This window comes from Maylandia zebra, linkage group LG19 (genome assembly GCF_041146795.1).
Source record: "Maylandia zebra isolate NMK-2024a linkage group LG19, Mzebra_GT3a, whole genome shotgun sequence".
NCBI classification, from domain to species: Eukaryota; Metazoa; Chordata; class Actinopteri; order Cichliformes; family Cichlidae; genus Maylandia; species Maylandia zebra.
The window spans coordinates 5,247,839-5,270,125 of record NC_135185.1 but is presented as its reverse complement, the minus strand read 5'-3'; the positions used below and the strand labels follow the sequence as shown (position 1 = coordinate 5,270,125).

General features: G+C 38.9%; 1 protein-coding gene and 2 long non-coding RNA genes across 5 annotated transcripts in view; 1 reads left to right on the top strand and 2 right to left on the bottom strand.

Moving 5' to 3' along the window:
• Window positions 1-724: 724 nt before the first annotated feature.
• LOC101479824 (uncharacterized) lies at window positions 725-7,315 on the bottom strand. 2 transcript variants are annotated; one of them, XR_191283.4, is made up of 4 exons: window positions 6,781-7,315; window positions 5,475-5,565; window positions 4,288-4,406; window positions 725-2,811 (listed from the first exon to the last, which is right to left on the bottom strand). It is a non-coding gene; the product is annotated as an uncharacterized LOC101479824 (long non-coding RNA). The 2 variants fall into 2 exon arrangements; XR_002721100.3 differs by having other exon boundaries at window positions 4,288-4,403; window positions 6,781-7,304.
• A 1,968-nt stretch (window positions 7,316-9,283) lies between these two features.
• Window positions 9,284-22,287, bottom strand: part of syt16 (synaptotagmin XVI) — a 41,678-nt gene continuing 28,674 nt past the window's right edge. For both annotated transcript variants that reach the window (XM_004554676.3, XM_012920095.3), the window contains exons 4-7: window positions 20,589-20,806; window positions 16,225-16,686; window positions 15,925-16,114; window positions 9,284-15,754 (exon numbers count right to left, since the gene is read on the bottom strand). In XM_004554676.3, coding sequence (XP_004554733.1) covers window positions 15,441-15,754; window positions 15,925-16,114; window positions 16,225-16,686; window positions 20,589-20,806 — 1,184 coding nt within the window. In that variant the 3' untranslated portion in view covers window positions 9,284-15,440. The remainder of the gene's footprint in view (window positions 15,755-15,924; window positions 16,115-16,224; window positions 16,687-20,588; window positions 20,807-22,287) is intronic.
• On the top strand, window positions 16,557-20,559 carry LOC143414162 (uncharacterized). The gene is made up of 3 exons (XR_013094688.1): window positions 16,557-16,694; window positions 19,682-19,750; window positions 19,882-20,559. It is a non-coding gene; the product is annotated as an uncharacterized LOC143414162 (long non-coding RNA).

Genomic DNA, 22,287 nt, shown 5'->3' with positions numbered 1-22,287 from the left:
CGTACAGAGATTTAGGACCAAAGTCGAGGTCGCACAGCCACTGAAGTAACAGGAAGCCGCTTAGATCGCCTTAGATGCAGTAATCAGGACGTTGATTGACAATGAGCAGTTAGAATTTTACCGTTTAATTTGACCGTTTACCGGGTGTAAATTGCCACGTGTGTACTGAAAAGTGTGATATATCAGTGGCTATAATAAAATACATTTTTAAATAAAGCAAAGCGCTGGGAATCTGCCAAGAAGAAAAGGAGACCACGATCAGTCAAACAGAGGCTACACATATATCACAATAGATGTTTTTTTCTTTTTAAAGTCTAGAAATACTGGATCATATTTAGTTTGTGTATTTAATAATTATGTAAAAAATATCTTAAAGTGAAATATGCGTTTATAACTCAGTCATTGCTTTGTGGGTGCAGAAACGTAACTGCTATCCAGTTCATAAAGGCTTGAAATTAAATTGTGTAAAGTTCTAGTTTACAGACCGTAATATTTAAAAGTTGTGCTTTATCAAATGACGTAATTATGTTCTGTTACAAACTCTCTGCAGAGGTGACGGTTGCTGATGTGAGGTTGTAAAGTCTGTCTTTGTTAGGAGCACTTGAAAGCAACGGTGGTTCCGGCGCGCACGCACAACATTCAACGGAACTGAAAACGTCATGGCGTGACGTGACCGCGCTTTATTCATAGAGAGGTCGAAATATTAAAAAATGAAACAAAAATGTCACATTACATACTTTATTTGATAATCAATCACATGAAAAAAGTTTAACGGCCCTTTTTCAAAATAGTTTCTTAAATACAGACTATTCATATTCATCAAAATATAAATTCTTGATTTAAAATATCAAGCTTTTCTTTAATAGTTGCCTTTAGTTTGTCATTGTTGTTTTACCTTATTTTCCTTTATTTTTCCATTTAAGTGATTGTTATCAAGATGCACATTGCAAAAATCAGTAAAACTCCTGGATAGACACTGAACACACGAAAAGACACAGAAGAAGGATGGATAATTAATCGCTGTTGTCATACAGCAAGTAAGTCAGCTTTATAAAGCACCAATGTGCCGTGTTAAATAACCTATTTTCTGACCACTTTAGCAAACCTCGGTCCTCTGTGAAAACACTACTGGTGCTGGAACCATAGTAAGAAAAAAATGGAATGCAACATCAAGTTAAAGGCCTTCTGGTCTCTGAAATCCAGCATTAAAACACCACAAGGCTGAAATGCATTCACAAAAGCAATATTTGGTATCAGAAAAAAAGTATTTTGACTTCATAGAACTGACAAAAAAATATTTCCTCCTTTTTACATAGCAAAAGAAAAAAAACTTTTATATTTAGGTATTTACTGCCACTAGCATTATCTTTCTTTATTATACATATATGTATAATCTGGGATATTTAGACTATGCAGACTACATGTTGGTGGTATGGTAATAATAGTGTTTGCCAACAGTTATAACTCATTTGAAAACGTGTTAAATGTTTGCTATATTGTATGTTTCAGCAGATGTTATAATCGTTGATAAATCTCTTTACATCTATAGTGGGTTATAATCTGTATATAACATCTATTAATGCTAAATCAGAATGAGGTTTAAAGTAAGCATTCCTCTGTTTTCTTATTTGAACACAGACTACTAATAAATGCTTTGAGATAATTTTTTTCCACCAGCAGGGGGCAGCAAAGTGCTGCAAAATGAAAACATAATCACGGGACATCGACCACAGAGAGAAAACAGTCTTCCCACAGGCAGTAAACGCACCCGGGGGAATGAGGGCCTTGAGTTCTTCATAGCATTAGAATTCACACGATCCAGGGAATGTTACACAGAATATTTCATAAATCACACAGTAGCATAAAAAGATAACAGAAGCAAATCAGCAAATATTCTCCACGCAAGCCAAGGTGCATCAAAAGTAGCCAGCAGTCTGTAAATCCCTGAATGCGCTCACAGTTTACATGAGCAACAGTAACAATAAAAATCAATAATACTACAGCTGCAAAGAATTAAAAAAAAATGCTGCCTGCTTAAAGTCTCTTACATTTGCACAAACAGTAAATAGCAGTAATGCTGCTGCAGAGTTTAATATCAACACTCCTGAGGCAGAAGAAGAAAATGGTCTCTCAGATTCTTGAATCCACCACTGCTTCTCAGCAAGGTGACGAGAAGAGGCGACGTCCTGCTGATGCACGAAACAGAGCCTGCGACACATTCCCCTCAAAGCATTTTTAGCGAACAGGGAGAAAAACAGCAGCAGCAGCAGCAGCCTTCCTCCTGCTGGTTGGAGCAAACAGTGCGAGTCCACATGCCTGTGACATGAACCGACGCTGCAGTTCCCAGCTTTGAAAAGAGGCCTGGCGGTGAGGAGCAGAGAGTCAGCCATTGTCATCCAGGTTGTACAGGAGGACCTGGTGGTTTGGGGTGAGGCCCGGGCAGGTACCCAGGCTGTACAGGCAACCAGCTGATGGGTAACACGGCACCAGCCGGTAGTGCTGCAGCTCCTCCAGGCCAAAGCCCGGGGAGCAGCAGTCTGTCACCAGCACCTTCACTCTCTTCCTGTCTGGGTACATCAGCCTCCGCTGCCCCCTATCCCCGATAACTCCCTCCTCTTCTTCCTCTTCATCTACTTCATCTTCTTCTTCCTCCTCCTCAGCCTCCAGCTCCTCCTCCTCATGGTGGATTTTTCTCAGCAGGTTGTTGATGAGGACGGAGCGCCTCAGGTAGGCCTCGGGATCTTCCAGGAACCTTAGTTTCTCCAGGGACAGCCTCAGGATGCAGCTCCGGTCCTCCTGCAGTATCAAGTGCTGCAAGTGGCAAACGTGAAGGCAGCAGATCAGATTGTGTCTTTACATTTTTTTTTATTTTGACAATTTATACTGAGAATTTTCAAAAAACATCAGAAAAAATATATTTTTTAATTATTATTACTGAAGGTATTTTAGCGTGCATTAAAAAGGGGGTTGAATGTGGTTTGAAACAGCAAACTTTACCTTTGTAACATAATGTATTTTATAACTGACCTATTTAAAATAAAGTTAGCTGGAGATATTTTCCCTCTCCTGCCTTCATTTAATCCCATTGTATTTTTTATGTAAAATTGTTTGAGTTTACCTCTCTAATACACACAATCAATTATCTATGTAGACATGTAGAAAAAGGGTTTCCATCCAGTTTGCTTAGTTTGTCCACCTTTTGTGATTAAACTGCAGTTGTGCTTTAAAATTGTAAAGCAAGCAAACTTAAATGAGAAGATTTCAAAAATGGAACATTTCTGTTAAACAAATCTTTGATAGTCTTCCTAAAAAATGCTTCTGATGGCTGTTGCCCACAAAGTTTCTAAATAGCTTTTTCCAGGAGGCAATGGGAGAACGCACATTTTGAGCACCATCCTTAAATACTTTTATAATGTTTAATGCTGCTATTTTCAAACATAATCCTGTAGTTTTTTACTGCATTACAAACAATGGCAGCTTTAGCTAGTCTTTAAAGCGCTTCCAACATATGGTGCTTTTATTATGAAGTGAAACTCTGAGCTGAGACAGGAAATGATTGACCGGAATAGAAGGGCAAAAAAGTGTGTTATCATAGAAAAATTGGACAAATCTCACATTTTTTTAGCTTCTCAAAAAGTGAACCTTGGGTGTTTTTCCTCTAAGTGATTAAAAAATAGACTGAAAAAAAATAACCACCATGATTGTGACTTTGGCTAAATGATGTCATTTATTAATTAATTTAATTAATTATTAATTAACACACACACACACATATATATATAGCTGCAGTTCACTGAGCTGGAACAGGGAACTAGAATATTTTCCCAATTCCTGATTATACTTGTATATATTCCTAGGTATCATTTTTTATTGCACGACTTTTATTTGTAACATATTCTTTTTGTAGAACTGCATTCATGCCTGAAATGCATAAACCTTTAAAGGTACAGTGAACACTTTAGGTATTCAAAGCAGAGAAACAGTGGAGACTGTATAGGATGCCAGAATAAAGTTGAAGGATGTGATGTGATGAAGGCCAGCTAATAAAGAGTGAAACCGTTAAAGTGATGGAGAGAATTGTGAATGTCGAGAATGCACAGAAGCAAAGAAAGAAGACAAAAGAAGGAAGAGGCAGTAGAAAAGAAGTAATAAGCCAGAAACATTTGGCGAGCCTGTTCAGCTATGAAGTCACCAAACGTTTCAGCTGTTGTATTAAGGTCTTTCAGGCACAGAAAATCAAGTCACGCTGGCATGAAAACAACAAAAGAAGAAGAAAAGAACACGCACTTTTTGAAAATATCCACGTAGGCCTCGGTGTAAATCCTCCTCCTCCGCATATTTCCTCTTGAAGTAAGCAACTTTCGACGTTGTTGAATGGTTTGGTCTCTCTCACGGGGAAGGAGCTGCTGGAGGCAACCACACAGAGATCACTGCTTTCTGCCGCCACCACAGCACAACAATCATAATGTGCTGAAGCCTCTGTGTTACACTGAGGGGATTTCACTGGCTGGTTTTAACTTGAGTGCTTATCCAGAGCAAAAACTGCTTCCATGTGATATAAGGTGAATGTTGGTCTCTGTATTCTTGGATTAAAGCTGGTGATAATTATCTATATCACCAAAATCCAATATATGTACATTTTTGCACAGACTGCAAGACAGTTCAGCCTCTCAGGACAGACTTAAAGACTGAAACTACAGCTTTGCTTTGGTTATTGAGTCATTGTGGATACGTTTTTTTTTGCTCCCACAGTTGTTTTGCAGATCATGCACGCGTGTTTGTCATATTTTGCCTCCTTTTCAGGTCATTCCTCACTCTCTATGGTCAGATTTCATCCCATCTCTGGTTAGTTTAGGGTTTATTTCCTTTTTTCATGTGTTTTTGAGGTCATTTCTTTACTTTTTCAATCCTCTAACACTGCATATGGCAGTGCTCTGTGGTGCTTTACAGTTATCCGTGTCCGCTTTATTGGTTTTGTATCATTTTCTATTGATTTAATGTGTCTCTCTGTCTACCTGCAACAACTGGTCCCTTTCTTCTTCTGGTCATTTTCATCTTTGTTTAGTTAGTTTGGGTCACTTTGTGGAATTTCTTTAAATTTATTTAATGTGTTCATATTTTTATGTAACGTTTTCTCTCTTTTTAGGTATTTGACTCAGTTGGTTTTTATATTTTTAAGTTTGTGTTAGATTTTTTTCGTGATTTGAATGTATTATTTTAAACAAATAAGCGTGTATTATTTTGCCATGTATTAATACCAATTTTATTTTCAGTAATTTTATTATTTGAAAACTTTCCTTTCTACTTTTGCTGCATTCAGTCAATGCACACGGCCACTAGAGGTCATGTCCAGTTAATGTAATCTATGGAAAGGTGTGAGCTATAAACATTAAGAGAGCAGACTTCTGTCACATCACTCTTAATTCCTGGTTGAGAGATGTTGGTTTGCAGGAAGAGACAGAAGGTTTAATTACCTGCTGCCGATTGGGCCACGGCCGATTCAGCTCTCAGACCGGAGTTTAAATCAGAGCTGATCTGATCCTCCACATCGCCCTCAGACTCCTGCTGGAAAACATGCACACACAGACAAATGAGTATCAGCAAGGACCAAAACATCAGCACACAAACAAAGAAGCTTCACGTTTGATCACATTTAATCTTTCGCATTCTTCACCTGGAGTTTTTGTTCTATACATTGTCATTTGCATCTAACAAGTGATAAACCTGCACAACATGAACTATGAGTTCATGTTGGGGCATTAATAAAACATCTTTCAGATGTATACGTTCCCACACTACAGCACCCACACACTGTATGTGCAACGTACAATGTCTGATCTAATCCTTTAATGTTGTTACACGATGCTGCATTTTTGGCGAAATGTATCTACAGACGCTGCTTCCAAAATCCGCTCATTTGAATTTAAGAGAGATCAAAAGAGAGGAGGAGAGATAAAAGGGTTGAATGCGTGCGCATGTGTGGGTGATGTTATTTAAAATGCCATAAATCAATCATAAACACAGAGTGGGAAGCTTTACGTCGTGAAACATTCACACCGGCTCCCCTGAAGCTGCTGTGGTGACTCACGCAGTTTCTATCGTCCAACTGCATCCCGAGAATGATGCATGGTGATGGATGCATAAGCAGAGGGAAAGAGAGAGAGAGATGGAGGCTGCGTGGGAAGTGTGTGTCAGTGTGTTTGTCCGCATTCTGCCTGCTGTCTTTTCTTTTGCTGAAAATAATTTTGCTAAAAGCGGAATATGTTGGAGTAGGAGGTCAGGAGTTTTACAATCTGAAGAATATTTGGCAAATAACAAAAGCTCTTTTTTTAATGACTTGCATCAAAAACCTTTTGCCAGCTGAAGTCAACAGTTTGCAGCTCAGACAGACACAGGTACTAGTCTTCTTTCTGAAGCAAAAGCAGCACTTGAAGATGTGAGTATATTTAGGATTAAAAGAGAAAAAAAGAGCAGCTTCTGTAATAATAGTGAAGATCCCTGCATTTACTTACATCCCTAAAACACTCCTAAATCAAGATGCCAGTCCTTCATCACATAGAGTTTAAATATTTATATTATTATTGTTCAATGAAGAGCATATGCATTGTTTGAACTAACCTTTCTCGTTTATTTCAGTTGATTTCTACCCGAAGTAAAAAACAAACAAAACAAAACAAAAAAAACACATTTCAATAAATAAACAACTTTAATGGACACTTTAGGGAAGAAACAGCTGTTTTCCACCAATACATCAATTATAATTAAGCCACGGGTTCTTACCTTTTAAAAAATTTTGTCGAGCAGCAGTTTTTAAAGCCTCCTTTCCTCTGCCCACCGTGATATCCTTTCCTGGGTGCCTCATCCACCGTACTCACAGCGATCTAGCGCTTCTCCAGCTCGCCTGCAGTCGCAGCCTGTGTGGGTTCAAACAGAAACACAGACGGGCGGACGTGCGCAGAGCTCGAGCTCCTGTCGGGGTGAGACGCTCGCTGCTCTCCAGACTCCTAAAATATCCCGTTCACAGCAACTGGAGACAACACACTCCGCTCAGCGCCTGCCCTCATTGGTCCTGGCGGAGGCAGATGTTTTCTGTTGCTAAGAAACAGAGTAAGCGCGGTGATGACGTTCCAGCATCAGTCCAGCCGACGCACGGTTTTCGCGCTTTTCTTTTTTCTTTTACCAGCGCATGGAGAAAGTGTTGGGAGAAATGAAGCAGTGTGGATCAGAGGCGAGTTTTAAAGGTTTCACTGGGAAGAAAGACACGGACAGTTTTAAATCCAAGTCCGTTTGGTTTGTTTGGCATTTTGTGTGTTGTTAATGAGTAATCCGATGTTCAGTCTGACGTCACTAGCCGTGTCTGGGCCTAAACTCCGCTGCAGGTCCACATATCAAATGATCACTATGGCATTACTGAGAGTTGAAAAACTGTCTAAAGTCTTTCATCTTTAATAAAATGATCAGCGTTCTGCTCTACCAGGTGTAACAATTGAGTTTAACATCCAGGCATCCATGAAAACGGAATTTATGACATTTAACGGAGTTAGAAGTTAGCAGGAAGTTAGCTCGCTAGCTTCCATCTAAATACAATATAGCATGTCCTGACTGCGGGGTTTTGGAAACAAATTAAAACGTACAGCTCTGTTATCACTTCCAACATAAATGAAGACAGAAATCTAAACAGCAGTGACGTTTGTAGGGTTACTGAAGTTGGACTAGCTGGTATATAATGATGTGCTACGTGACCGCTAGCGACACAGCTATGTTAGCATAATATAAACAAGCTAACTTTTTTTCCACTCGATAAAAGTTAACGTGAGTGTTCTCGGTGGTCAGGAACAAATGTAATCGCATGGCAGGATGCTGTAAAAGGACCAAACTTCAGCCAGGAGAACAACTGAGATAATCCATCCATAATACGAGGTTAGTCATTCATATACTGCTGCATGGGCTGGGCTGTAGTTACATCCTAAGGTTTTAAAAACTGAGCTTAAATAAATGATTAGCGGTAATAAAAGCCGAGGGAGGTCAACGGTGATCACTGACTTTTTTTAAGAGCTTTTTGAGATTAAATAAAAGAAAATACAAAGCATTAAACATGTTAACAACACAAAAGCCTTATTAAATGCAGACTACTTTAGGCCCGGAAGTAGGATTCGTCACGTCATCACTTAATAATCGGATAGAGATGGAAATCAGTCAAGTAAAGTGTGCAAAGTTATGGGGCCATGGCCCTCTACCCCACTTACCAAGGAGCCAGACGTGATTTTTTATTGTTTTTTTCCAGGCATTTTGTGTCCCTGTGGATGTTTTTTTGCACTCTTTGTGGTTGTTTTTGGTCGCTTTGAGTGTATTTCTTTTGCATCCCTCTAAACATTTTGTGTCTGTTTGTGCTCATCTTGCATCTTTATGGGTGATTTGTGCCTCTTTATGACTGCTCTGTGATCATATAACAGCGGTATGCACATGAATATGGAGAATGTGTGGGTTTTTGTTACTGGAGTCTTTCTGGGTTTCTAGTTCATTCATAGTTTCACTGAAAAAACGAGCTCTCTTGAATTTATGTAAGCATATTGTATTTAATACAACTGCCTCATGTTTGAGTGACTTGTGTTAATTTAACTCAGTTGTTTAAGTTGCTGCCAAAGCAAATATTTGTGTGCAACAAATGTCCACTTTTGAATTAAGCCAATCCTGTTTTGTTTGCCTGCATGTAAACAGTGTGGTGTCGAGACCAAAATCTAGGCTGTATTTGCCAAAATACAAACTTCAAAACTACCTGACATCCATTGATGATTCAGTGTCTTTAAACCAATCCACTTTTAGTAATAACAGGCACACAGAACATTAAGTTTCAGGTCACTTCAAAGTCATAAATGTGTACTATCAAACCCTTTTAAGCTAGACTTACTAAATAAAACAAAGACTGTGAATATGGACTTGAAATAGATAACAAGCTACAAATCCATATTTGTGGGTTAAGGTCCTTGTAGAGCAAAATTGAGTATTTTGGTCTAAATAACCCAAAATGTGATGTCCACATATGTGGACGCCAGGTCCTAGGAGGTTAAGCTATATTCTGCACAAACAAATACAAAACATAAGATGCTTTCTTCAGTCTCTAATCCACTCTTGATTTGCTCTTGTCCTTAAGCACAAAGATTTAAAATTCAATCACAGTGACGTATGTTTTTGTTTTTAACTACAAAAGCCTAATTTTCAGAATTAAGACATTCAAGCCATGCTCACAAGTGAGGAGAGGACCCAAGAAAACAGATGGCAGGCAGACGTTGCCACAGCAGGGATCTTCTGGTTTTTATTGGCAATGACAACTTGGTACAAAAAGTGCTTTCTGGGTGCTGCGGGAGCTCAGCATGCACAGCCCAGACCAGGGCTGCAGAATAGTCAGTGCAGGATCAGGATCAGTGTCCACTGTCTCTTTACAGGCCTAAAATGCCTTATGAACTTGACCTTATACAGCTATACTTCTCAGGGAGGCCAGAGACAAGATAGAAGTTAAGACACATTGCTTTATCTTTGTCTCATGGAAATGTAATGCTATTCAGTTTTTCCCTCCCAGTTAGCCCAAAACTATGGAGTCAGCTCGAGATTTTGGAGTGAATGGTGTGAATAAAGCATCAAATTAGCCTTATAGCCTACACACCACTGAGGTCAGGTCTAATTGCATGGAAAAACATTGTCTTTAATCAGTGTGAGTGCCTCAAAGCAGACCATGACAAAACCTGCCAGTACCTAAATATAACCACTAATCACAGGAATCTTAAAATTATTAATTTTAAGCAAAGTTTTACTCTAATTATAAAACATGAAAAACAATACCTGGATATTTTAAGAAATTACACTTGCACATTACAGTTGCATGAAAAGATTAGTTACTTTCATGTTTGTGTCTTAAGAGCAGAGCTAGACCCAGAAGGTGATCAGCCTAGCGTAGCGTAAACACTGATAGTAGCAATATATAGCTAACCAGACTTTGTCCACAGAAAAAGATAAACCCAACAACACTGCTATAGTTTGACACACTTACACCATATGTGTTTAATATGCACAAAAACAGTGATTTACCATAAAAGGTAAAACTATGCTATCATAATTAGCATAAACTATGCTGTCTCCCAATTCAAACATTTTTTAAATTAAGCTAGCTTACCTATTTAAAAAGTACGTGTGTTCTCATTTGTACAAGGCCAATGTGGGCAATAAATCTGAAGAAGCCAAAAGTAGATTTAATTTAAAACTGATATTCTGTTAAATGTTCTAAAATTGAATTTGCTTAAAGCATGAAATAAAACGTTTTGGTCTTGGTTTCTGAAACTGTTTCATCCCTCTACTCACTGGCTTTGCAGTTGTCTGACTTCAGCCCTGGTCAGGGCCTTGACAAATAAACCTTCCAGGCAAATGCAGTCCTAGAGCAGCATTCACAGAGAACAACAAGGAGGCTTCATGCAGTTGTGTATCAACTCTTTGTCATGGTGGATATGTTTCATCTCAAAATATTACAGGCACTTCATCAGTATTCCATCTGCAGCACAATCTGATCACACAATCTGTTTCACATCTGTAATACAACCTGGGATCTTGAACTGGGCATGCAGATATATAAATACAATCCTGGGATGTATTTAAAAACATTAAACATTTACTATTTTTAAAAAATATAATAGATATGATAGATTCTATACAACAACTCAACATGCATAAAATATATATAATCTGTGCAGTAAATATAATTCATGTCACTATTCACACTCACAAGTACGAAGCCGGCTGAAGAGGAGTGCTGATATTATTTTACCCACTGCAGAGAAATGCTTCTTCATGGGGGATTGTCAAATTTCTCTCTACATACTTTAAAATAAAACTGATTATCAAATGTGGATTGTTCGGACTCATCTGCCAAAGATCATAGTAGATTAGGAAGAATAAATACATTTAAGGATGCGCTGTGTCATCACTAACGTTAATGCAACAAAGAGGATTTGGATACTTTGGAAGTAATTAATAATCCCAATCTGGTAGAAGACACATTTTTTAGGAATTCTAGATAGCTGACTTAAAAGGAAAAACTTATCTTTTTGCTAAACCCCTAAATTAGTTAATTGTCAATTAATTGTCAGTTCAGTGCCTTTTGGACAACAAAATGTAAGTTTAGATGATTTAACAGTTGTGTTTTTAGATTTTTTTCCTTTTCAAAGTGAAACCTTACCTCACTATGCTAATTCTCACTATATTTGGACAGTGTTGGTTCTTTGTTGAAATAATGCCCTATAATTTCCATGTCTTCTTTAGCTAGGAAAGATACATATGTCCGATCAATGTCATGTTAGCCTTACTCTCAAAGAGCTAAATTACAGAGGCATGTTATCACGTATGCAGTCATTACAGCAGTTTTAAGACCCTTTGGTAGGTTTTTCATTTTCTATGAATCACAATTACTTGCTTCTTACACCCAAATAAAGTCCGTGATTTCCACATATATAAAAACTTGTACATTCTTCTCAAAAACATTGTTATACTTTTCAAAATGACTATTAATTTGAGAAAAAAAATAGTTCAATTAAAAATATTTATGGGCGAATCGCAGCTGTCTGTATCAAACAAACATAGATGGGATTTGGTTGGCTTTAGAGGGTTTAAACTGAACTACGTCACAGTGTAGAAAATAAAAAAATTATCTGGATGCCTATGTAAGGTAACTGCAGCACTCCTAATCATCATCCATGCTTCGTATAATGTACACCTGAAGTAGTTGTCATTACGCATCTACAATCTTAGCATTTACAGCATTTACAGCTTGGTTCCTGTGCTAAATTGATACAAAATGAGTCCATTCACCTATGTCCCTCAACAAGTGACTCATGTTCATATAAAAGGAAAAAAAGATAAAAAGTTGTCTTTCTTCTGCTGGAAACGTCCCTGAACGAAACATAACAAATCACGGAGTAATCAGAAGCTGTTCAGATATTGTGGCTTACTTTCTTGATAAGCACTTGTTCAAACGCTGACATTTCCTTTTTCTGAAGATTTACAAAAAGGTCATGGATAATGGAAAAACTAGGCAAGTATGTTAAAAAGGTGAAAGTCCTTTTTATGGAGGGGGTATGCTAACACATTAAACACAACGAATCGGCCCTGATTTCTAATGCATGGCGTCACCTCATGGCCACCAACCTCGAGTCATTTCCGATCACAGTTTTATTAATTGCTAAAGAGACTGTGTTGTCACCTGACCAAAGAAAACAAACGCTCGAGTAAACACATCTCTGCTCTCAGTGTGCGAACCCCTGAGGGTTCAGCTACAGTATTTCTCCACACAAACAAAAATAATCCCCCGATTCAGGCTGCGCTCCTGCCTTATGACTCAAAGATGCTCAGATGGGAAAAGGAAGAGCATTAGCAGCATTACCTTCATCACCATCACACTGTACGGTTTCACTGCCATAACTACCAATTAACACAGAGTGTGACTGGGGGTAAAAAACAGACACACACACACTTCCAGGGTAATTCATTGGCGGTTCTTAACAGCTGCAGTGAGATATTTAAAGCCTCTTTTGAGCTCAGCATTGATGGATGTTGAAATGAGCTTTGCCCTGTGAAGGAGACTGAGCTGAAGCCAAATAACATCATTCAGGATTGATGAGGCTCATCCCAATGGGTTTAAGAGCCTCCAGCTGCTGGTCTTCCTGCCTGTTGTAGCACGAGCGTCAGGAGAATATGAATGAGCGCTGAATGTGAATGAGACATCCTTCTTCTCCAACTGAATCAGAAAATATTGGTTCCTTTTTCAAGTATGTCACGGGTACGTGATCCTTCAGTCATATTTCTGCACTGAAAAACGCAACTAAAATGTCAGTGAGAGCTGCCTTACAATTTTAGGGTAAGCACAAAAACAAAACAAAAAAAAAAAAGACATAAACAGATCACCAAATGTTATTGCGGTTATAGTACCACTTGCCCAAAAACTTGTCTTGTGATCTGTTCCTTTACTGCACTGCTTAGGTCACTGTTTGAATGTAATCACCTTTGAATATTTAGTAAGTTTATATCTTGTTTATTTAAACTACACAAAGCTTTTTCACAACGCATTCACCGTGAGTAAACTTTATAGATTAAATTAGCCCTTTAATCTTATCATTTAGAATGATTACAACAGCTGCAATCCAGAGAATGTAAATACAAAGATGATAGTACTCTAGAATACTTTGGTATCTACCAAATCACCACCTCGCCACCACCGTGCTTGTTTGTGCTGAGCGGCTGTTCGGTTGTCACCAAAACGTGATCGTCCTCATCATAAACAAACATCTCTACTTTGGTCTCATCAGTCTCAAATACATTGTTCCAGGAGCCTTCTGGTTTAATGCAGCTTGGCAAAGATAAACCATACTGGCATGTTCTTCTGTTTTAATATTGATGTTCACACTTACTATTGTGCGTTTGACCAGCAGCACCTAACTGCTACTTTCCCTCTTAATTCCTACAAAAGCAGCAAGGGTGTATTTTTTCACAAAGTACTTCTGCATTTTGGCTTAATTGTTGTTACAGAAAAGATGATTTAATATGTAAATTGACATTCTTTAGAGGTTTTAATATCTAATTTTAAGAACCACCAATTTGAATGAAACCCTTTTTTATTTGAATCATTAAATTTCTGTGTGATGACTTAATTAAATTTGTATCTTTTTGTTACAGATTACATAACAATTTGCCTACAGGTAGTAAGGGTTACTGTATTGGATTTAGTATTGTCGATCATTTGGAGTTATTGGAGTAAACAATACCCTGACTAAGCACAAAAGTTGATTTTTGACCTGCTAAACAGGAATCCAAATGAGTCAGATTAGCTACTTTTTTGTCGTTTGTCACTTAAACTCTAAGAAAACCACATCAGTTTGGTTTCTGTGGGATTAGCTCTCCAGCAGCACCCTTGAATCCACAAATTACCACCAGCTTTTCCCAACAAATCTGCTTTTTGTCAGTTTCAGGACATTTTTTGGTCAACTTTCTGATAAAGTTAAAATAAATAGAATTTATTTTTTAGTTAAAATGTCAGGTTGGGCGATATGTAAAAATTTTCCAACCGACAATCTGACGATCCAACGATAGACCATATACTCACGCAGGCGCGGAACAAAGTAATCATGCACGGACTGATTTGCACATTTAGAATTTATACGTTTTGTTTGGAGGGAATATTTTACCGTCTCTTCTTGTTTGTTTCAGTATTACTACAGCTACTTTTTGGATTATTTATTTATTTATTTATTTGAGATGTGCCAAATCACAACAACTATATCGTCAATAGTCGATATATTCGTCCGATCGCCCAGCCTTATTAAAAAGTCTGATTTTAATCCACTGAGACGGTGTAGAAAACTTTGGAGGCTGTTTAAAGAAACAAAACAAAACAAAGACCCCCTAATTAACAGATGCCAATGAAGTATAGACACAGGTAACTGACGTCATCCAATTTGAAAATAATAACATTTTAATTTTTGTGAGAGAAGCTATCATATATTTATATATAAATTTATCTATTTAGAAATAGTTTCATTTTTTTGTGTTTACAGTTACAGATATTTGCATTTTACCAGCTAACCAAGCTCTCTAAGCTCAGTGGAAAGATGTAAATTGCAGTAACATATCACTTGAATGTATTTCTCACAAGTCTCTATGCTTTTAAATCACTCCATTCAGGCTAGCAGTGGGATTTAACCAGTGAGTATACAATTGGTTAAACTGATGGGCAGCCATGTGCTTGTGCTCTGATATAAATGATGTTACATCATAAGATCTTAATGAAAAGATGTCTGATGTACTGCAGAGCTCACTGAACACTTACTGAATAATTTTGCTAGTTTTTGTGACCTAAATGAACTTCCTCATATAACGTTGATCATTCTCGACCCATAACAAAAATGCAAATCTGTGACACTTCTGACAGGATGTGCCACTAATATTTCCAGAATGTCGAATCTCCCAATTTCTTCCCTGCAGTTTAGTTTACAGAGGACAAATGTCCTGCAGTGAAGTGTGAGAGATAACAAGACAAAAATATTTGACTTCATTCTGCCAATTCAGGAGTAAATTTAATGCCTTCAATGTCTTTTTATAGCCTAAAGTCTTTAAATATTTTTTCTTTCCTGAAACATGAATTGAAAGCTTGTATTTTAAACCGATTACAGCCTGAGGACCGATGACTTTGTCCTGCATGCTGACACAAACTAACCATCTGTGCTGGATGTAAAAATTGGGGAGATTCTGTGAATCACTGAGGCCTGAAATCTTAACCATAATAATCCACTCTCTAAATCAAGGCTTTCCTTTTCTTTTCCAAAAGCTCTAAATCTGTCTAACTACAGAATAAAAAAATATAAGAAAAACCACAGAAGAAAGTAAAGTCCTGCCCGACAGTTATTTTATGCCTCTAGCAGGACGTGCCAGCGGCAGACCTGCTGTCCTCGACCCTCCCTCATGTCCTGCCAGTGAAGCTGCTCTTCATCGCCGCTGCTGTTCTGGCCCAGAGCGATCCAACCCACCATCTCCTTGCGCTTCATGCTGCGGCGGTTGTAGATAGAGATCAGGAGAGTGACATCTGACAGCTGGAACAGAGCAACCTGGAAGATAAATGTCTCCTTGTACACGGGGTTGGGCTGACCACGGCGTACTGTCGTCTTAGTCCGACAGATCTCTTGACCAACTGAATTCAGCAGAGTCAGTCGTCCATAGGTGTCTGGACCAATGGGGAGGAGGGAAGAGGAGAAGTGATGAAGAAGAGAAGAGATTGTTATGAATGCCATTTCAGTTTGGCTGGATGTTTTTGCATGTATACAGTGAACACGTGTACCAAATGTATATAATTCGATTGTTTGTGTGTATGTGTGAGAGAGGCTCCCTGCAGACCTGGTGGCCTGTTCATGGCAAGGTTTCTGAAGTGGCTGCCCTTGATGAGCTCCACAGACATGCGTCCCGTTGTGGCATTGTAGGAGAGACCCACCAGCAGTTCAGGGACGCCACCGTGGGTCAGAGACTGGGTTGATGAGGCGCTGTCGCTCTGAGAGACGGCAGACAGGCTGAGCTGGGAGTCCACACTCTGAGGAATAAAAACAAGTGTGGTGGCTACAGATACGCTGAACAGAAACCTCCCAAAATCCTTTTTAAATTCAGTTACACCCAAAACTTGACGGCATTTTTCCTACTTACCTTCAGGTTACTTCTAGGCTCCAGGACTAGTGTCGTTTCCATCGTCCCCCCGTCTGGGTTAAGTCCTCGTAAACGCAGCACTTTCTCCCCCATCATTCGCTCACGTGATATCCTGCTACCCAGCGCATACAGCCTGAACCTGATAGCTGACTTCTGCAGGTCGGATGGCTCCAGGCGCGAGAAGCGAAACGTCTCGTTGAAGTGCGGGAGTGAGCCTTTCTGCACGGAGGTCTTGTGTCGCTGTTTCTTGGAGGGCAGCAGGACCACATGCACCTGCCAGGCGCTCATCCCACTTCGAGCCTTGTCGGGGATATCTCGGGCCGCAATCACAGTGACCAGCAGTTTTTCTGCGGCAGGACGGTACTCCAGGGAGAGGACCAGATCTCCACACTTGGAGATAGGAGTTCGAGGGGAAGAACAGCCTGGCTGAGACGAGACTTCGCCAAGAGGAGGTGGCTCTTCCTGGCAAAGTAAGGAGAGAAATCATCACAAACACAATACACCAACCTGTAGTTTAACCTTTTGCTAAGGAGGACAGCTGCAGTCAGTGGATTCTAGTGGTAACCAGTTTATGACTTAAGTAAGCAAAAGTATGTTAGCACAAAAAAATTTGATTGTCACCTTCTTATTTCAAGGGATTTTCTGGCTTTTTATTCACCTGTCAGTCATAATAATCACTTTCTTTTAAATGTCCAGAGAGACAAAGTGAGCAGAAATGCGATCCTGAAGCATACATAAGCCCCCTCCTGCATCTCCCCAACCCCTGCAGTTAAATGCTCCCGTGCAGTCAGCAAACACAACATCGATTGTGTCAAGTGTTGACCGAGCGGGCCGAGTGTTGCTGTCGACATGGCAACCACTGGGGAGATAAGATAATCAGAGGGCTGCCGAGGTCTACTGGATGTGCAGGTCAGGAGATGCACACATAAAAGATAAAAACATAAGAATGGACCTCCACCTGAAAAAAAGCATTAACGTTTACTGCTGCTAGTAACAGGAAGTAGTAGCTCATGTGACCAATGTAGCAGTGGGGTGGCATCAGTATAAATGTGCAAACAGTAAAAGCATAACTTTCAATTTAAACATCACAGACCTTTATCATTAGTGGCCCAAGTTAAATGAAGAATTATTACCTTACAAAGCGATCTCCACGAAAAAATAATTTCTGTTATTTTGTTTACTAAAATATGAGAATTAAGTTTTACACCACCTGTTCCTACTAATTGTTCACTAGCTGTTGTTTTTAACATATTTTTTATTTTTTATTTAGTTGAGATAAAAATAAAATCAGAGACATCTTTAATAATCCTAAGTAACAGTTTAAAAAAACTATCACAAGCAATGTCTGTGAACTTCAGAATACCACATATTTAAATCTTATTGATTGCTATCGACCTAAAAGACGGCCAAAATAAAAAAAACCACAAGATTCAGACTGCTCTAAATGCTTATATCTCTACATGTCCTTGTTTTTTTTATGATGGCACTGAGAGCCAATATACAGTAAGTAATTTGGTCATAGCACCCTGCTCTTAAGAACAGCAGCCCCCCATCCATATAGTCTATATTTCAAATTTATTTGAGAGGGGCAGCCAATCAGGAGAAAGTCAGCTTAAAAGGAGAGCAGTTTCAGTTTTACAAATGCCAATTTAATGCTTAATAGTTTAATAGGAAAGGTTCCCATTAAATATACAGGTTGCTCATCACTGGACTTGCACAAGCCATGGTTTCAGGTTTAAACAAAGTGTAGCTGTTGGTGTCCACACACTGAAGTAAAGGTGTGTAATTGTCACTGATAGTTTCTTCTACAAGTGAACGTTTAAAAAAAATAGCACTGGGCTACATTAAAAAATGTTCCTTTATACATTCTTGTATTTTGCCATCAAGTGTTTTATAGATGCTTTTTTGCTTATGTGGGCTTCACACGCTGCCGTGTAACAACCATATTCCATAAATACTTCTAATCAGAGTTGACTGGTGGGTGATGATGGTTATCTTGGTTACGTGATAATAGATTAATCTATTACTGATGCATGATGTGGTTTTACAGATTTAAAAAGTTTTATGGTTGTGTCTGTGGGTTCCAGACAAACCTGAAACATGAAGGTAGTATGAAACAGGTATAACGGCAGTAAACATAGCAGAAAGGGTGGTATTATTAGCAGCTGTAATATTTGCTGTATCTTTAACCACGAGCGGGGCTGTTATATAACTCTATAAATAAACTGCTAACAAAAAAAGGCTCTCCTGGGTTTCTGTAGCTCTGCAGCCCCTCTGATCCAACCTCATTTGTTATTTATGAAGCGTTTCTAGATTTCAGTATCACCCAGTGTGTGTGTGTGTGTGTGTGTGTGTGTGTGTGTGTGTGTGTGTGTGTGTGTGTGTGTGTGGGAGGTGTTTACAGCACAGATTGCGCCCAATTTCAAAGTGTGATTCGGTCACTAAGAGGTTGTGAATTCTACAAACACACAAACGATATACACATATATACAAAATACACAAATACCACACAGAGCAGGAATATTTGCATATGCATGCATGCTTTTTTTACACACGCACACACATACATATGCAGACAATGTAGCAGATATTACCTAACACGATTATAACTGTGACAGCACCAACATTAATGTTAGTGACTGATAAAACAATTAGCCTCTCAAATGATTAACCATTAACTTGGGGACATAAATTAAATAACTAAAATCCTCAAAATCAATGAGAAATCAAGATGAGCTATTAGTATAATCAGTCTTATAAAATACAGTATTGATTAGAAAGTGGTTAATAACTAAAATAATAATTACAATCAATGTTATATCTCAATAGTCACTGAGGTTGAAGGATTTGACTGTTCTGCATAAGCAGAGGTTGGCAACATTCACTCCTATACAACACTGATTACGGCAGCATATGCATTAAAGACAGGTGATTTACTAAAGTAATTAGTACAAAGATCTCACTGAGGACTGAGACTAAAAGAAGAAGCATGTGTATGTGTGGCAGACAGAGAGAGAAGCGTGTGTCTTTCTTCTGCAACGTAGCTGAACAAGTGACCAAAGAGAAGAATGAGCACATGTAGCAGGATCCTTACATTTCCTCACCATGTGCAAAGGTGTGATTATGTGCAATAATGGTGTCAGCTCAATAATAAAAGTTGGTAGTTAGCATGCAAGACCTTGGTGTATGTAGTAAATGCAGGAACAAAACCATCAAGAAGATCATCATAAAATAAATGAAAGCCCAAACTCTTAACCATGTGTTATGAAAAACTATGATGTACCAGGGAGGTTTACTAGATCGTGGATCAGTCATTGATCAGAGTGATACTCCATGTGCTAGATCCCAGCAAGCAAGCGTTGTGTTCCACTTCAGCTGGCCCAGACACACAGCGAACTTCTCTTTGTTAGCTGCGTTAGCACCCTGAGCTAACATGCTCTGCTGTTGTTGCTCCTAGTGACTGCGATCAGAAGCTCTGGAGCTTGGAGAGGTCATAGGAGTGAAGAGCAGGCTTCCCACCACAGAGGTAGGAGTGAAAAAGAGCCTGACAATAACTGGTAAATTCCTGAATTAGTCATAACTCGGGATGCTAGCAATACTTGAATAGCTCTATCTTGATAAGAACCAAAACAAATCCTGTTTTTCCTCGTTTTTCAGGAACGTGCTAACTCAGGAGTGACATCACTCCCAAATTCGAAGGTATTGGGAACACGGCAGTATGGCCGCCTGTGATTTTGTCTTGCAGGTAAAAGGTGTCCGATTACAGATCTAGGAGGTGGTCATTCACCTCCTTGGAGGATGATATTGAATCAATGGATCTACAGTCTTGCTTTGGATTGTACGACACCATTATTCACAAATAAATAAGCAAAGAATGTATCAGCAATTTATGTGAAATCTCAGAGAGCTGTGGTTGGTTTGTTTCTTCCAACGTGAACCTGAGCGGCTTACCACAGCAGAGTGGTAATCCTCTCACAACTGAGTGACGATGATACCTCTGCCAAGCATGATGGGAACAGCAGGGGCTCAATGACCCCGTTAAGTAATCCATGCACCACTTTATTTATTTATTTATTCATTTATTTACTTTTAACTTTCTGGTCATTGATGTTAATAAAAAACTGCATTTGTTTCCCATTTTCCTAGACATGAGGTGCGGCTCAAGACTTTTGCACAGTACTGTATTGCAGTATTGATTGATTGAAATTAAGAAAATTCTCTGATGTGTTTATCCAATAAATGCTTCTTTTCTCATTTAAATAGATGTAAGACAGTGTAAAGTTAATGCTTGTCTCCAGTTTTACAAGGTCCAGTGTTATCAAACACACCAATGACTAGAAATGGTTAATGTCTGATTGTAGTACCTCTGGGGTCCAGGCGGAGGGGCTTTCTGTGACCTCATTCTTGTCATGATCCACTGCTTCCGTAGATTGCTGGTCCATACTCACGGTGGGACAGTCACTGGAGGCCAGTGGGTGGTCTCCTGCAGGTCTGTCCAAAGAGAGCATGGATGCCCTTTCTTTTGCTTCTACCACCGCAGAGAGCGGATCCTGGAAACCCTGTTGGCTTTGAGCTGCCGTTTCTGCAGGAACAAGAGCACTTGTTTTTAAACTGGTGGTGAAAGGATACTTTATATTTACACTGGAGATGGAACTTTCCATCGTCCTACTTTTATCTCACTCACTTTTAAAAGTGCAAAATTCCTAATGGGACAAGTAACAAAAAAAAGTAACAAAAAAGTAACAGCAGTTATTATTGTGCACTCACAGCATTGAAGATGTACAAGCAGTTACTAATAATTTTTAGATTATTTGAATGTGTAGAATGTATGTATGTCATGGTCATTTATAGCTTTTAATTATTTTGTTGAACTGTTCTTTTTCCAGGTTAAAATGATTGCACGACACAGCTTTAATTATTTCAAAAAGCAAGAACTGCATGCACAAGTTAGAATTTATTTGGGATTTTCTCGAACCCACACATGGCCAAAATTACACATACAGACTCAAATATATACATACATTCTCCTAAATCCTTTAGTGGTTTAGTAGTGCTGAAGGTTCTACGATGTCCTTTAAATGATTGACTACAACTGGTGGTTTGTTTGACAGCATTCATTGTATGACCAATATTCAGAACAATGGGAAATATGGTCTTTTACAGCCTATTTAGAACAACTGCCGATTCCAAGATCATCAACTATACATAAGTACAAGTTATTTAGATGTGTGACCACTTTGCCAGAGTCTAGAAGAAAATGCAAATTGGGACCCTCAGATGAGGCGAAACTACTTGTAAACTAGTAGCATCAATGTTCCCTTTGAAATAAGTTTTACATCATCATGGATCGAGAGAGCGCTGACCAAGAAAGACTGACTTTTCTCAAAAGAACCTTAAAACCCTGCTCAGAAATGTTACGGCAAAATGCAATGGAAATTTTTGCACATCAGGTGTGCACGTACAATTACTGGAAAACTGTGAGTCGGTGCTTCAAATGTTTCAGCTTGATTAAGAAACTTATACTTGCATCATGAATGTAAAATGTATGTGTAACAGTATGTATCCTCACCTAATATATGTGCTCTCTGTGCAGTAATCCAGCAGTGAAACTCTTCCTAACAGAACGAGGTGAACATGTAAACATAGCTGCCACCTACATCAACACAAATTACTGAAATTAGACCTAGGTGGACATGAATATCTCCTCTAGTATACCATCTAATTTAGTCTTAAAGCTCTAAATGCAGTTTTCTAACCTTGTTTAGCACAGCAGTGTGTTAACAGGAGGGATATTGTGCAATTTGACAACCCTTGGCCTTTTCCTAACGCAGGAACACACGGAGAACAAGCCGTACCTCAGACCAATCAATAGCAATTATCTCCAATTCTCTGTCATTAAGGTCGGCCTGACTGTTATATCAATGGCTGCATAGAGAGTTCACCATAGCAGCAAGCTGAGGTAAGTCATCATTCTGTGTGTGTGTGTGTGTGTATGTTGTTTATAAAGGTGGAAATATATAACAGAAGCTGAAACAGAGTGACCCTGACCAAACCATGTCACCA